This window comes from Cervus canadensis, chromosome 15 (assembly GCF_019320065.1).
Source record: "Cervus canadensis isolate Bull #8, Minnesota chromosome 15, ASM1932006v1, whole genome shotgun sequence".
Lineage (NCBI taxonomy): Eukaryota > Metazoa > Chordata > Mammalia > Artiodactyla > Cervidae > Cervus > Cervus canadensis.
This window is the reverse complement of record NC_057400.1, coordinates 22,961,039-22,977,215: the sequence shown is the minus strand read 5'-3', so window position 1 is coordinate 22,977,215 and position 16,177 is coordinate 22,961,039. Positions and strand designations below refer to the sequence as shown.

General features: G+C 36.0%; 1 protein-coding gene across 1 annotated transcript in view; it reads left to right on the top strand.

Moving 5' to 3' along the window:
- The first annotated feature begins 4,079 nt into the window (after nt 1–4,079).
- The window catches only part of LRP1B (LDL receptor related protein 1B), a 2,049,143-nt gene continuing 2,037,045 nt past the window's right edge, over nt 4,080–16,177 (top strand). Inside the window, exon 1 of the mRNA XM_043488135.1 lies at nt 4,080–4,359. Coding sequence (XP_043344070.1) covers nt 4,170–4,359 — 190 coding nt within the window. The 5' untranslated portion in view covers nt 4,080–4,169. The remainder of the gene's footprint in view (nt 4,360–16,177) is intronic.

The window sequence follows — 16,177 nt, the reverse complement described above, 5'->3', positions numbered from 1 at the left end:
ATATCTTGAAATATTTACAGATCATGATAGTAGAAAGATGTCCAGACATATGAAAAGAGAAAAACAATGTGCCTGGAAATACTTTTACTTTCCAGGTGTAATTAGATATTTCATTATATCATCCTTTATTTTCTTCACAGGTGTACATACCTCCTAATACTTTGCAAATACTGGAATTAAAGTTGCACTGAACTTGTGTTAATCTCAGCTCAATCCCCATGTCCTACCTGAAACTGTATGCTACCAAAAACAGCACACTTCTGAAGGGAAACAGTTCAAAATGTGATATGCATTGAAATGCTACAGTTGGAGAAATAAAATCAATCCAAAGGTTTTTTTTGTTTTCTTAGTGACTTTGTCCAGTGTAACTCTGTTTCCATTCTAAACTACTGATAATGTCTCTTTAACAATTCTGTCTCTCAACCACCACCGGCTTCCTTTTCCTTCTCATCCTGTGTCTGCTGCTGCCTGGCAACTTTTCTGTGTGGAAAGGCAGGGTAAGAACTCTAGCAGCCCTTGGAATGATAGCTACAGAAATCCTTAGCAACCCGACTTTCAGGCCAACTCTCCTTCACACACATCACTTCCAGGAGACAGACTGTCATTCTAGGTTTGTAAGGAGACACAAGCTCTCCACCTAACATGGCTTTTCAGGTGCGTTAAGTTATAACAGTCGCACGAAGCACTATTATCTGTGCAAAAGTCTCAACAGTGCTAAGAAAATAATGAAGTTAGCATAAATGAAGTCTGATGTTTGATCACATGTACCCAAAACATGGCTCTAATTGGAAAGTATACGATTACCACTCACTGATAATTAATATTCGTGTGTTGTTTTAGACCAGAAAGTAAGAATGATTGGTTCTACCTTGTTTAATTTATCTCAATGAGAGATTTCATAGCATTGTATAGTTTGATGAATTAATTTATTTAACTTGTCAGTGTTAATAACACTGATTAGAATGAAGAAATTATAATGGGCCATAGGAACAGAGTCTGAACAGTAACTCTAACTATTCTCACTTCACTAATAGTATACTTTATTAATTCCTTTTTCATTAAAGTATATGTGATGGGAAATAAAGCATTTCATAACAAATTATGTTTTCTCTTTTACTTATAATTCATTATAACTGGATAGTCATTCAAAATCTAGAAGTAAATTTTTTATTTCCAAAACTCAAATTTGGCCTGGACCTTTGTCAACCTCACTGATGCTCATAAAAGCACTTTGATTAATTGTTCATTTTCAATATGTATTTGGAAGATGAACCCCCGTATACAAACGATCTGTGTACAGGACAATTTTATTTTATTGCTCTTTCACACTGGCCTTAATTCAGTTTTGGAGCAAATGTGCTTCTATTAATATTTGCTCTGTTATATATTATTATGGCTTTCTGCTATGAACCAATGTCCTTATTATAACTTTTGTCTTAAAACTCTGCTTGGCATGCATTTAAATGTACATGGTGTGTCCACTTGACCACTGCTGCATACTTAAAAATCCATTCTTCCACCAGATTGCTGTGGAGAATTTTTTATACCATTTACATTTTTGTTAATAACACCTATTTGCATTCTTAAGTCTCAAATTTTATCTTAAAGATAAAATTGAGGATAATTCATAATTGATATTAAATGTTATCATCTTTTATTGGTATGCCAGCCTATATGTTAGTATACTTCCATAATTGCCACTGCTATTTTACACCATTATTTTGAGTCATGTGTCATTCACACATGATGATTTGATTGTTGATTAGTAAAATTGAATTCTATTTTTCTTTATTATACTGGTCACAATGGGTGGACAAGGCATCCTTGATTTTCTTCCATTCAGAACAGTTAAAAAGTCAACCAGTGTATCTAAAAGAGATCACCTGGTTTTCATTCTGCCTAATTCACCTAATACATTACTATTAGGAGGCATTACAGATTAAAAGTGTAACATACTGAGAATATAAGTTAGAATGGAATTTACTTCCCTGCTTGTCTTTCATACTTTTCCCCTTTAAATAGCTATCAGTGGAATCCAGGGCTGCTACATATACTTCTGCTACAGAAGTGAATGAGCCATTGATTTTCAGTCACAGCACTTTGGTACATGGGAAGAGTCTTTGGTTGGTTGTACTGTTCCTGGCTACTTCTCTCCACCTTGCAGTTTTTGAGATGGGGCTGGGGGACATAATAGTAATAGTATAGGAAGAGGAAGAGGAGGAAGAGGAAGAAGAAGGAAGCATTTTAACATCCTTAGCTTGCTTTTTGAGCTCTCCTTGTTTTATTGCCAAAACTTAAGTGCATATGGATTTCCTAATAGCTGACCTCCTAGTTGACTGAATGGACTCTTGTCAAAAGAGACACCTACTTTGTTCCAATGAGAGAATATTTTGCAGAATGCAGAGGTCTGTGGACACTTGAGAAGAAATATCTATTATTGTGAGCATCATTCAAAATATACCCTTTTCCCCCTTTGCAAATATTCTTTGAACTCTGCCACTTATTCCAAAGTTTGTGAATTTTTTTGTATAAGTGAAATAGGAAAACCTCTTTGTTTCCTATGTGAAACAATAAAAATTACTAGGTGAAATTATATAACAACTTTAAAAGAAAAAAAATCATAAAATTTTAAATGTGGAAAGTTATCTTTTAGGCATGAAATGAGTCAACTTATGGGGGAAATAAACTTTAATACATAAAATATGGCAAAACTGATCTAAATAACATTTTATAATCACAGACTAAGTGGCAATATCTCTCATGGTCACCTGTGATCTTTGACCCAGTCTAATTTTCATGGTTTCTAAGGAGCATCTGAAGATATTTCTGGATAATTTTACTCTCATAAGAAGCTAGTTTGTTGTGATAACATTCGTCTAAAGTAAGTTTCACCTGGTAAACTGAAAGCCTATTTAAAATATCTTTACTTTTCTGTCATTCTATTGCTTAGTTTTGTGCTTTCCTTATAGTTTTCCTTTACACCAATTTCAGGTGTTTAAACATTAGACACAAAACATTTTTAAACATTTGCTCTTTAGGCAAGAATTACTGATGTGACAAGGGGAAAAATGTAAGCCTTCAGCTATTAAGATTTCTGAGTTTTAATTTAGCATTTTTTGGGTGGCTAAAATTTTAGGCAGTTGAAAGATCATATTTAAAATGCTTAGGCAAATAACTTTTTTTAAAATCGCAGATTCATTTTAATACCTCCCACGGTTTGAGAAAGTTCTTAATACTACCACTGTACTATGTAGAAAAAAGAAAAAAATAAAGCAGCAAAAGTTCAAAATGGTTCAAGGAACCCTTTTAAAGAAAGAAATATACACAATAAAACTGCCGAATTTTTGCTTTATGGTTCCCTACTTAGGGGGTCTCTTTCCATCCACCTTCCCTTCTTATGCAACGGGTGATGACATTGGGGGTTTGTTTTGTTTTTATTTGTTTCTGCTGAATCACTAAATTTTCATCTTTGTCCCCAGGTACTACTCAGCATAAAAGTTAAAGGTGCAATTCAAAAAGCAATGCATTTTTTGTGGCAAGCGTAGGAAACCATTTCCCTAAAAGAAGCCCAGTTACTTGGCTCGTCCTTCCATCTGGGGAAGGAAGCTTCCAGGGAGCAAAGGGATCAAATGTGCTTTGCCTAGAGAAGCATCTATCTCAGCTCTGGTGGCTGCTAATTCCGAACTGGCTGTTAAACGCGGAGCTTCCTAGGCTTCTGGCTGGCTCAGCCCAATGCAGAAGTCTCCCCCCTTCTCGAAAGACCCAAATCCCTACAGACCCAGCTTGGAGTTACTTTCCCTTCAAGGAGACTGAAATAATTGTGATTTGTGGTGCTCTCAGTTCGCGGTGGTATTTTCCTGTTGTGTTAAATGCCTCTTACCAAGTAATAGATGTGATTTATGTGGACGATGGAGGGGTGTGTGGTGGATTCGGTGATTAATCAGTGAATTCCCCTCCGCTGGCGTCTCTCACTGCCCCTCTTTGCGTGATGTAAGATCAGACGTACTCTGCATTGAAAAGTCAAGACACACGAGCGGCTCGCTCGCGCTCACACACACACTCTCTCCCCCACGCGCGCGCATCCGTACACCTTCCACATCCTGCTCCAGGCAGGAGAAGGCGGACTGGCTGGGCTCCTTGAGCTGAAGAATTTCCAGTGACATTTGTAAATGACGCTGCCCGATTCGGGGCTCCGACCTGCCGCCGCCGCCGCCGCCGCCGGGCCGAGGGTACCGCCGAGCAGTCTCCGGCTCAGGCTTCCTCCCCGGGCGACCACGATGTCTGAGTTTCTCCTCGCCTTACTCACTCTCTCGGGATTATTGCCTGTCGCCAAGGTGCTGACCATGGGAGCCGAACGAGGTAAGGAGAACCCCCCTCCCCCTTCCTTGCCCCCTGTCTTCCTTGGCTTTGCTGCTGGGCGACGCTTGCATATAAGTGAGTGTGAAACTTAAGTCCTTGCGGCCCCGCTCCCCGGGACCGTGGGCCACCGTGTGCTGGCCTCGTGGGGGGTGAGAGGTGCGGTGTGTGTGTGGGGTGGGGGGTGTCTCCGAACCAGGAACCCTAAGTCCTCGGCTCCCCCACAGCTTTTTCTTTTGGCCCTTTGCCTGTCCTGATTTTGTTCCCCCGGGAACGTTTGGACTTGACTGCGCGCTTCTGCCCGCGCATCCCAAGCGCTGCAGATGTTGAGATCAGAATTCGCTTTCCCAAGACTTCCCCTCGCGCTCACTTTCTGGGCTTCGAGCTTTTGCGGGCTCAGGGTTCTTTGCGTTAAGTGTCTGCTCCCTTAACTTATCTCCTGGGTTAACTTCCTTTCCTGCTGCACCCGGAGAGGGGAAAGCGGCGACTCCAGCCCCTTTCGTTTCTGGAGCCCTTTTCTGGGGCAAATTCATTCGGGTCATCAGTAGAGAAGCTAAAGCTTTGGCGGAGCTTCTGGGCACAAGCACCTGCTTGAACTTGACTTTTCTGATTCCCGAATGTCTGTGGCTCAGCTTATGGTGCATGGAGACGCTAACCCACCGCTGGCGTCTTGCCCTTGCTATTGCTCCAAATAGCTCCAAATGATAGAAGTTTAAACGGGAATGGGTATGAGAAGCAGAGCAGAAAGGAGAGAGGAGGTGGGCATTATAATAAATCCGAATTTGATAAACTTTGATCTGGAAACCCAAGACTCTCTATGCAAGTTTCATAATCTTTGACAAGTCAGACCGGTGAAAAAAGAAAAAAAAAAAAAAAAAGTAGATCAATATTTGGGCCATTGGCATTGAAATGGTTAACTGTTTAAAATAAAATCAGAGGTATCATAGATCTAGTTTTGTTTTGTTCTTATTTTTAAATCATAACATGATTCATATTGACTAATGTATTTTGGTTTGGGGGCTAATGAGAAAAAGAATAAGAAAGATAGAAAACGTACCCGGATCTCAATGCCAAGCAAATAGGCAGAATGTTGAATTGGAAGGTTCCGTGCCAGTGTTTATGTCTAGCAAATTATGAAATGACGAAAAAGTGTTGCTTCATTAATGGAAAGAACAGGGAAATGAATTGTAGTGTTTCTACTCAACCTGCTCTGGGCAACCAGATTATAGTCTTTACAGCATACTCACGCATGTTACTTCCTTTTGAGACTAATATGAGTTCCTTTAGAAAGTCTGACATTTACTGAGTGATAATCTTTTAAACATATCTCTGCCACCTAACCACTTAGCTTCTGAACTTGCCTTAACTTGCCTTGAAGTTGGTCTGGAATAGTTGAAAACTATACTGATAAAATGGAAGCATATAGCTTTGACTAGAAATGGTGATGTCTTTGATCTGGAACAATCAGCTCTCAACCTTTCTTAGAAAGAATGTTTGAAGTTGAACCAGAGCAGATGAACAGAATGAAGCTTTTCAGTCCTGTGTGCTAGAAAAATAGATTGACACTGGCAGACTACTGCTTTGGGGCTCTTTCTGCGTGAGTCTCCATTCTCCAGAAACTTGACCTCATCTGGAATGAAGTCCCCAGTGCTTCTGTATGTGTTTATGAGGAATAGGGCCATTGCTACAATGATTGGAATGAATACTGGATAGACTTGCAAATATACAGACCCCTAACTTTCTTCTGAGACAGAAAACGAAATAAAAGGATTAGAATTGATGTCCATTTAGTTCCGATAAGGAGAGGGATATATAAGATAGAAACAGGGCCCATGGAAAAGGATTGTTACTCTTTGCTAAAACTCAAATAGTGCCTGATTGTATCACCATGCCAGCATAAGAAGTGCCATACTGGAGAATACAAGTGAAATAATTATGGACCAACAGTTTACTGCTATTATCCATATTTAACACAACTTTCAAAACTGTTACAAAAGAGCTAAAAATGCCACAGCTAGCTATCAAAATTGAAAGGGGTGGGTCCCATTTGGAAAAGGGGGGAAAAAGAGAGAGAACAGTTTTGTTGAAAGTTATAAAGAAAGTGCTGCTGCATTATGACAAACTTCTCTTACTGAAATGCTGAAACAAAAGATATGGGAATATAAACTAAAGAAAAAGGTTAATAAGATGTAGCTTTCTGCCCAGGCTTATGTCAGTTGTCCTTGAAGAACAAAACAGGCCTGTGAATTACACAGGTGTGTTTTGTTGTGCAAGACCTAACTTCAAGCCAGAAAATGAGAAAACACTTTCAGGTCGTCTAAAATAAATATTAAGTAATGGGTAGCTTCTTAAACTGCGTGAACCGGGTGAATGCATTACCCTATACCTCTCTTTCTCTTCCTTTTGAGTATAAACTGAGTATTTTTTTTTTAATAGAAAAATACTTGAACTTGTATGCTTGCATTCAGTTTATGCACATCCAGTTTTCCTTTAATTCTACATTGTTTATTTTTTTTTAGTTTGCATTGATTTTGGTACAGAGTTAAGCTGATGTACATGTCAGGTTTTATTAATTTCATCACATCTGAAAAAAGGAAACATCTTTGTAACTCTTAACAGCAAAACTTGGAGGATAAATCATGTTCACTTAGAATCAACCAGTATGTCATATAACAATGTCATATCACATCAAAGTATTGCTTGATAAGGATTAAGACTTAAAAGGAAGTATATTTTAAATTGTCAATTTTTTTTTAAATGAAAAGGGATTGAAAGAACTGAAGCTAATCTCTTTTATGTTCTTGAGTCTGGCAAGATGTGGAAACATATTTCCAAATAATTAAAGTTCATGCTGCTGTAATCATTTAATCATTTAAATGTATATGTCTATAAAACCATCTAAAACTGGCAATCATGTATGTTAAAATATTAATCTCAAAGACAAATGGGTTGCTAGACGAATGGGCTGTCTCTTTATATTCCAGAAAAGTTAAAGTTTTGCTTTGAAGAGGTCTCCATAATCTTTGAGTTTTCCTGTCTTTCTCTCAAGCTCAAATTGAAAATGTTACAAAGGAAAGGAAGCAATAAAAAAATAAAGAACATTTTCAGTGTGTTGAAAGAAGAAAGTATGTAAATTGCAAAAACAGAATAAGGGAGGGAAAGAAAGAGGGCAGAGGGGAGAATGCCAAATGATACTTTTAAGAAGAGGCTGAATCCAGATAAGTGTTCCTAAAAGAAGAGATTAAAGTATCTTTTGACAAAATAATTTAAGATAAATGTTGTCCACTGATATCATAATAAATATCCTATGGAAATGTTTACAGTATACAAATAAAGAAACTTCCATCAATGTGAGGCCGGATATAACTAAACCTGAAGAATGAAGAGAGATATGAGAATACTGCAGAAAACGTATATGTTTTAACTGTGCTAGAATTGTTAAACGGAAGTGATTTTTTTAAAGTGAATGTGAAAGAAATATTCTTAGAAAGGGTGGTGGGTGAGGGATATAGTTGATATATTCTTTAAAGTGAGGCGACACTTTGTAAATGCTACTTACATTCGCCGTAGAGTCTTGCAGAGACTTTTAGTTTCCAAGTGTATGGGATCCAGGACATTAGTTTCTTGCTACTTGTCTTGTCAATCTCTTTTCAGAACCTAGATTGTACCATTAAGATAGCTCCATTTAAAATCACCTGGACTTAACATGATTTAATCTTTTATAAGGATTACAATGATGAGGGATCTCTGTATCTGTCCTCCATTCTATCTTTGTTTTTCATGATTCTTCTTTTAATTTTCACATCTTCTATGAAATATAACCTCTTTCTTCCATTTCTTCCTAGTTGTAGGGATTCTGTGTAGTAAAAGGTACCAAGCAGATGTATTGATACATTTCTCTATCTTCTGAGGCTGTCTGTCAAAACAGTTCTTATACAAAGGAAACACTTTTCTTCATTCTAGATGGATACATTCAAAGGAAGTAGAATTAATACTGAAAGTTAATCATGATTGTCCCAACATGATGTCATTAGTTAAACTGATTTAGCACTAAGTGAAACCCACCTGTTATATAGATAGATCTTCTTCAAAGAAGATAACTTCTTTAAAATGACTGCCTTGGTGCCTAGAACCTATAAAAACACCACTTTGGCCTGGAAATTGGAGATAGATTTTTAAATGAAACTTTTTAGAAAATTTTCAGACAATATACATCTAGTTTCGTGATGACCACCTCCTTAAAAACATTATGAAATGAAAGAACTTTGAGTTATTTTTCCACTCCTAATGTTCAGTATTCTAATGAGTGAATTTCCATTTAATTCATAATTTGTTGTAACAGAATCTGACAGTTGAGGACATAAATGTCAAAATGTATTTGCCTTTGAAATGTCTATAATTATGATGCACCCAACGTGTATAATTTAAAACAATGTTTTTAGTAACTGTACTTCTAAAGAAAAGTTGAGCAAAAGATTGACTAGTTTCATAGTGAGTTAGCCAGAATATATACTGGATCAAACCTCTATCAGGATAGAGTCATGTTTACTCTGATTATTTAAAAAATCTTCCTTATAGTCTCTGAAGAAATCTAGATCCTTATATTTAATTGAAAAATAATGACTCAAACCTACCTTGATATGCAGACAGCACAAATAATTTCTTCCCCCCCGTGGGACAGCAAAGGCAGAATAATTGTAACCAGTCAAACAGTGCTCTTCCCTGGAGTTGGTTTCCATCTTCACATGGATTGTTATTCTCCAAATTTCACCTGTATAACAACCCATTGACAAAGAGGCATAAGAATGAAGTTGCAACATAGCAGTCACAAATCTAACAATCTACAAGTTTTGGGGGACATTCTACAGTTGTTTTCTTTGAGGAGATATTTAGCATTTATTAGTTGCTTGGGGAAAAAACGTTCCATTATTTAAAATTCAAATACAAAAAACTTGGAAATATCTCTAAATATTAGAGTTTTTTTGAAGTTACTTTTGTACTAATTCATATATGTGACGATGAGTATCTTTAATCTTACATGCTTTTGGGGAGTTTTGTGCTTTACAATAATATGTAATCACTGTCTCACTATTCTGTGTGGTCCCATTTGAATAAATATTAATCTCTCCAACTTCATCTGAAAACTCTATATTGTAGAAGAGGGAATGAAGTCTTCAGAAGATTTTGTAACACATCCGAACAAGTAAGTTTAGACCTTCAACATTTATATGCTTTTTTCTGTTAGAAGTTTTTCCACTATATGCTGCCTTCACACATTTCAATCTATATTTTCTCCTCATAAATGATTTGGTGGCCTCCCTTCCCACTCTCCCCCTGCCCGCCAGTATAATTACAAGGCCAAGTTAGAAAGTATGTATTTTTTATTGCTCTGTTTTGAATTCAGTGATACCAAAATATAGTTTCTTTCTCTCTTTCCATCCTATTGATTTAGTCTGTCTCTATACAAGCTCAATTATTTTGACTGAGCTTTCTGACTAAACAAATTGGTTGAATTGACTAGGAACTAAATGAGCATCAAACTACTAGATAGTAGCCAGTCCTGGTAAAATAGTAAAATTGATCTTGCATAAAAGCTTAAAATTAAATTTTATGGAAAACAACAATGTATTTCCCTGAAAGACTTATACGTGATACTTCCTATCTATGCTTTGTAGAGTAAATCAAATGTACTATTGCTGTTGTGCAGTTTGTAATAGGCAAATTCATTATGTTTGGTAGTAATTATTTATTTATATCATGGGGTAGCATAAGAGTTTAAAGCAGCATTAGGATATTAACAAATACATGCTCTGAATTTATTCCTGTAGAGACAAATGCTACTTTATTGACAATTGATTTGAAAGTTCTTATTCTTCTTTATTGGCTTTGTTTATTGAGTTATTTTTTCAAAATATTAAAAAAAATAAAATATATTTCAAAGTCAAGACTCTCAATATAGAAAATAAAATGGAAATCATTACAGTGATAAAGTGGACCACAGTGTTTAGTGTCCTTTTAAATATGACTATAGTAACCTTCTCATGCAGTCAAATTAACTTTGTTTTAGTCTGCAATTATATGTCCAGTTGTGGTTAAAAAAAATGCAATGGCTTGATTAAATAAATGCACCCACTCATTTGTTGCTGATTTCCCAGTAGGTCAGATTCTTTTAAGTATCATCAGGGGAAAAGGCTAATGCTTTCGTTGGTAACGATGGTGTCACTTAACATTATTCAATAACTCTGCCACCCTCATTTGTTGAATAAGGATATATTATCTACATTTGGAATTTCTCATATGTTCCAAAGTGGTTGTAAATATAAAACACTTGTCAAAGATTTCTTTACCTATAGGAACAATGAAAAATAATTTCAGTTTATGTAGTCTTATCTGTTTAATCTTATTTTTTCTCAGAAAAAGTTTGAATATAGCCATGTCTGTATAAAAGTTTCCATTTACATGTGAATAATATTATAACTATGTCCTTTATATAAGACAAGTTGAGAAAGTATCTTTTCATATGAGATTCTTTCTTTTTTAAGTAAGAAAAAAAAAATCTCGAAGAAGATAGAGTGGGTTGCCTTGCTAAGATCTCATTTTATCTCACAGTGCATTCTTATTAACAGTCAGACATCTCTTCCTGAGATGCATGCACCTCATTGTCCTGGCTGGCTTAGCCTTCAGACCAAAGACAGGTATTGTTGAAACACGACCTCATTTTAGTCAAAAGAATACATTTCTTCTTTAGGTAAGATCAAGGTACCACAGACCGTCTCTTGTTTTATTCTTGCAATTCTTCCTAACTTTTCCCCATTGCATTGACATCCTTCAAGACTTCCAAAATGGCTTTAGAATTATGAATACGATTCCTTAAGAATTTTTCTACTGCTGAGTTTTTCTTTAATGACCATTTGCTCGTCTTAGCTCTTTCTTCTTAAAATGAGAAAAGAGAACTAAAGATAGGGAGGGATGGAGAAGAAGAAGAGAACTAAAACTTCTGGTTCTGGTTGCTTGCTTTGAGTGTTTCTGGGTATTTTAAGATATTTGTGAAAAAGAAAAAACTGTCGAATAAGGCTGATTGACAGAAATGAGTTTAGAATGATTGTTTTCCTTAGAAATTAGGATGTATAAGGAGAGGAAGGACAAAGATGCTAAGAGAGAAAACCTTGGCAGTAAGAATTTTTTGAAGCTTCAATTCACACAGATCAGGTAACTGAGGCAGTAAGGAACTACTCAAACATTTGCTAAAATTTGCTAAACTATAAATTTTTGAGATTTACAAATATTTGGATTTTAGATAGATAATCTAAGACCTTGTGTGCATTTTCTAAAACTGTTAATGATATATTTTATTGGTATGACTATGCTAAAATAGAAAGTATGCTTTATTAAAATATTCCTCTGTATTCAACTCTATTAATTTTTAAAGCATTTTTCTCATAATTAAGCTCTGAAAGTACAGTGATAACGATGCCAGCTCATGGGTGAGATTTTGCCCTGTCAGGTGAAACTATTATAGATTATGTCTACTGGACATCCGTATTTATGAGGCTTGCATTAAAAAATAACTAAGATTTATAGGTAGAATTACTAACCAGAATTCAGGCCCTTTTGCTAAGTCCTTGTATCACTGTCATTCTAACAAAAGGGCTAGCAGTTCACCAGCACCATGCTGATGGCCTGTAATACTCATGGTGTACAAATCGTACTTAGGGGAAATGATAGTGACTTTATCCAACATTGACCAACATTAAAAATAGGTAGAATTTAGAGTTGTCCATCTTTGGACAGAGTTCTTTCCCATGCTAGAATGCTTACTTCTATTTCACTTGCTGATGATATTGTCAAGTATTTTGAAATTAATCCTGATAGTGTAGGAACCAAAATCTTAGGACTTTTTTCCCATTCTCCTTGCTTTTCTCATTGCTGGGAGATCATAAGTTTATTAAAAGCATGACAGTTTTTATTTTGTATGTATTTTAATCTGAGTGCCTGTGATACACTGTTAGAGGTTTACAGAAAACTTTTCCAACCAACTCTGAAAAGAGAGACCTTCCATGAATGCAAGGAAGACAGCATATGTGTAAACATCTCACACATTGGTATCTCATTACATACATACTCATTATTTCATTAATTATACGATTAACTTAACGTAAATTGCTAAGAGCAGTAGAAATCCACTGTGTTATAAGGGCACTTTAATTTTTTCTGTTTTTTCCTCCTGAGATCATATGATCCTTGAAGTAACCCATGTGGTTGATGGTCATTCCTTTATTTATCCATCCATTCAACAAATTTGATCAGAGATGTGCTGGGAGTTGTTCTAGAGGTTGGGAAAGAAGCAGATGAGCAAGTTAGACAATGTAACTGGTCTGTCTGAACTTACATTTTAGCATATTAAAATTTTAGTGTGGGAAGAGACAGACAATAAGCAAACTGACACATCAGTTAATACATAATATTTTGTGCTAAGTAGAAAGAAAAATAACAATGTAATCAAGAGAGGTGCTCTGGGGATTGGTTGTAATCCAGACCTTTTTGTGAAGGATAACATATAACATTTGCTGAGATAAAAAGTGATGTGAAGGAACAAACTATGAGTGCTTCTGAGGGAGGAACTTTCCATGTAAATCCTTGAGAAGAAGTCCCGATTTTGGCATTTCAGAGAAAGGAAGAAGGTCTGTGTGCCTACAGTTCACTTTGTGTGTTTGGAAGAGATGAGGAATGGGGAAAGGGGCATTTATGAGTAGGTCAGGTAAGATTATGCAGATCAGAGTGGGGCACTTGGGTTTTGTTCTCATTATAATAGGCTGCAATCGGATGTTTAATCAGAGGTGACAGGACACAATTATTTATGAGATCATGCTTGCTACTGAATAAAAACGGACAAGAGACACAGTAAATACAGTTAAAGGGTTATTATAACTGTTCAGGAGAGACGTCGGCAGCTTAAACAAGGTAGCATTCTAGATGAGGATGAGCTAGAAGAGTGACTCATCTTTAGGAAGATTTTCTGTAACAATGAATGCAGAACCTTTCAATAGATCAGAAGGATAAGGCATGAAATAAAGCCTTAAATTATCATCTTGGGAGGTAAAAGTTAACATTCTAGGTTATGTAGAAAATAATGCATTTTGTTTTACACCACTTCTTATTGATTTGTATGAAATGTGTCATGGTATTAGGCATGTAATGGTCACATGTAGACCTGCAATATTGCTTGTATTTTTCCCTATATTTCAGAATTAATACCACCATCTTCCCTATTACACATATTTACCCATACCATGTCTGCAAAATGAGTATTTTTTGGGAGTATTCTTTGGGAGTTTAGTTAAAATAATATACTTAGTAACATGCCAGGCATTGGTAAATGTGGCAGCAACTATTTAGCTATTTCTACCAATATAAACTAGTATAACAGCAGAAGGAAGGGGCATTGGCTTATATGTAGACTCATGTGATTTTTTTTTCCTTGAGGAAATTCTCAGTATTTTCAAGGAAGAATTCTTTTCCATTACCCCAAGTCACTGATACGATTGAGAAGAATTTGTGCTGACAGTCACCACTCCCACTTGTGAATATTTGATTAATGGGATGAAATTTTAAGGAAATTGCTATTGTCTATACTCATTACCCTCCCTGGAAATGCCAAGAAAACTTTGGAAGGGAAAGGGGTGTTGAAAAGTGGTGGGGGACCTAATGGATAAGAGTTTATGACCTAATGGTTATTCCTCTTGGTCAGTCAGCACCCTTGGATGATTCTTCTGTACTTATCCACACACATTCAGTGAATAACTGTTGTAGTTCCTACTACGTACCTATCTCGGTGTGATTTGTAGACTGGAGGCAGACATGAGTAAACAACATAAACCAGAACAAGCAATAAAAACACTAGTAATTGTACATGTCTGGATTTTCAGGGAAGTTTTGCTTATAGCTACAAAACAAGCCCGTTTGGGTTTATTGAGTTCTTGTTGGAGCTAAAAAGGGAAGAGGGAGTGAGAGGAGAAAAAAGAGCAGGGAGAGAGACTTTTTTTTGAAACTGATGGAAAAGGAAAAAAAAAAAAAAAAATCAGAGCCCAGGGGTGTGTGGGGAAGAAAATATGTATACAGTGTTTGAGGGAAATACTGTTAATATTAAACTGAATGAGCCATTTTAGGCCTTAGTTATTAGAAGATTGTTTCAGGATTTTTTTCCATTGATTTTTTTTTGTTTTCCATTGCTCTTGTTTTCTTTTGCATCTCTTTTTTGTTATCTACCTTGAGAAGAAATCAAACTTTAGTTTTAAAACTTAATATTCAAGTCTGCATTCCAAAGTACAAGCTTAGCCCCAAATATTTTCATTGAGTTTCTTTTTAAGTTGTACGGGCCCTCTATTGCCAATACAAGCAACTTGAGATAATCAGCCCTTTTAGACACTATTTAGTTTATATAGTGAACAGCAACATTATAGAGGAAATACTTCACTCCAAACTGAGAAATTACCTTGGAAATGCTACATGACCATTACAACTAATTTAAAAAGATAAATGCTTTCTTAGTTTTCAAATATGGTATGCCTTAAGATTAAGAAGAGATGTGTACTAACACACATTAGGTTAAAATGAAAAGAGATCCAGAGCTTAGGCATTTATAATTTCAGAAATGCTTAAATAAGATATTGAAGCCAAAAATCCCAACCAATTTATTTATTGTGTAAAGAGCTTACCTGAAGGTTTAGTAGACATTTGCTAGATGCCTGTGCAGAAATCTAATTTGTATGTGACTTTAAGTTTAGTTCATTTTTTTCATGCACATTGTCAAAAGCCCCTTTAATAATTTGGCTCCAAGATTTCAGTACAACAAAATCAACACTATGCATAGGAATAAGTTAAATATGAGATAAACACCAACATTTTATTAAATTTTAGAGTGACTGAACCAAATGAAATTGAGGCTGAGGGATTTTGCATTAATATTTAATTTGAGACTCACTGTAAATTTGTTTGCTGTGTGCTCTAGCAGAGGGGTGCCAAAAGTTTGGAAATAAATTAATCGGAGTAATTGAAAACAGCAGGAAGGGGAAGGGTTACTTGTATATTAGTGAGTATGAGGCATGATTTATGCTCCCTGACTAGAACTCTGCTCACATCACACAGAGGTCTGCTAAACAGCTTTTTTTTTTTTTCCTTCATAAGGAAAGTAGTTTGGGAAAAGGTTCAAAATGAGTATAAGGAGGTTATTTATATTTTAGGTAAAGCAAAAAAAAAAAAATTATTGACTACATAAATAAATAGGCATTTGGGCAGGACGTGTTGTGACCCCTTGGAACAGACTTCAACCGGCTATAACGAGCCAAGGAAAATAAACAAAGCTTATTCAGATAACAGTTAAGCTGGTGAGACACCTGAAAAATCTACCAGTAGAAAGAAAATCACTTAAGTCTAAAATAAACTTTCAGTTATTGAAGCTGCTTGAGTTCACCAAGGTTTAGAGATGAATGCCAAAGAGGATTAGGAAAACCCTTCCGTGTGAAGTAAAAGAGTATGGCTCTATCATAGCTTTGCAAACTCCTGCTTGAGCGTCACTGTGTAAGAGTGGAACTTAGTATACAATAAAAGCAATCACATTTCTTTAAAACACAGGAAATCATACAAAGGAACCTGAAGCAGCAGTTCTCCCCAGCCCCTCTCACGCAAGCAAGAGAAAAGGATGGGCAGCATTTCCTCTGTAGTTTCACCAAAGGCTCCTGAGATCCCTAGACTCAGAAAAAAGCCTGCTTAGCTTTTCTTTGCTCATCATGTTAAGTGAAGGCACTCAGACATATTTGACTAA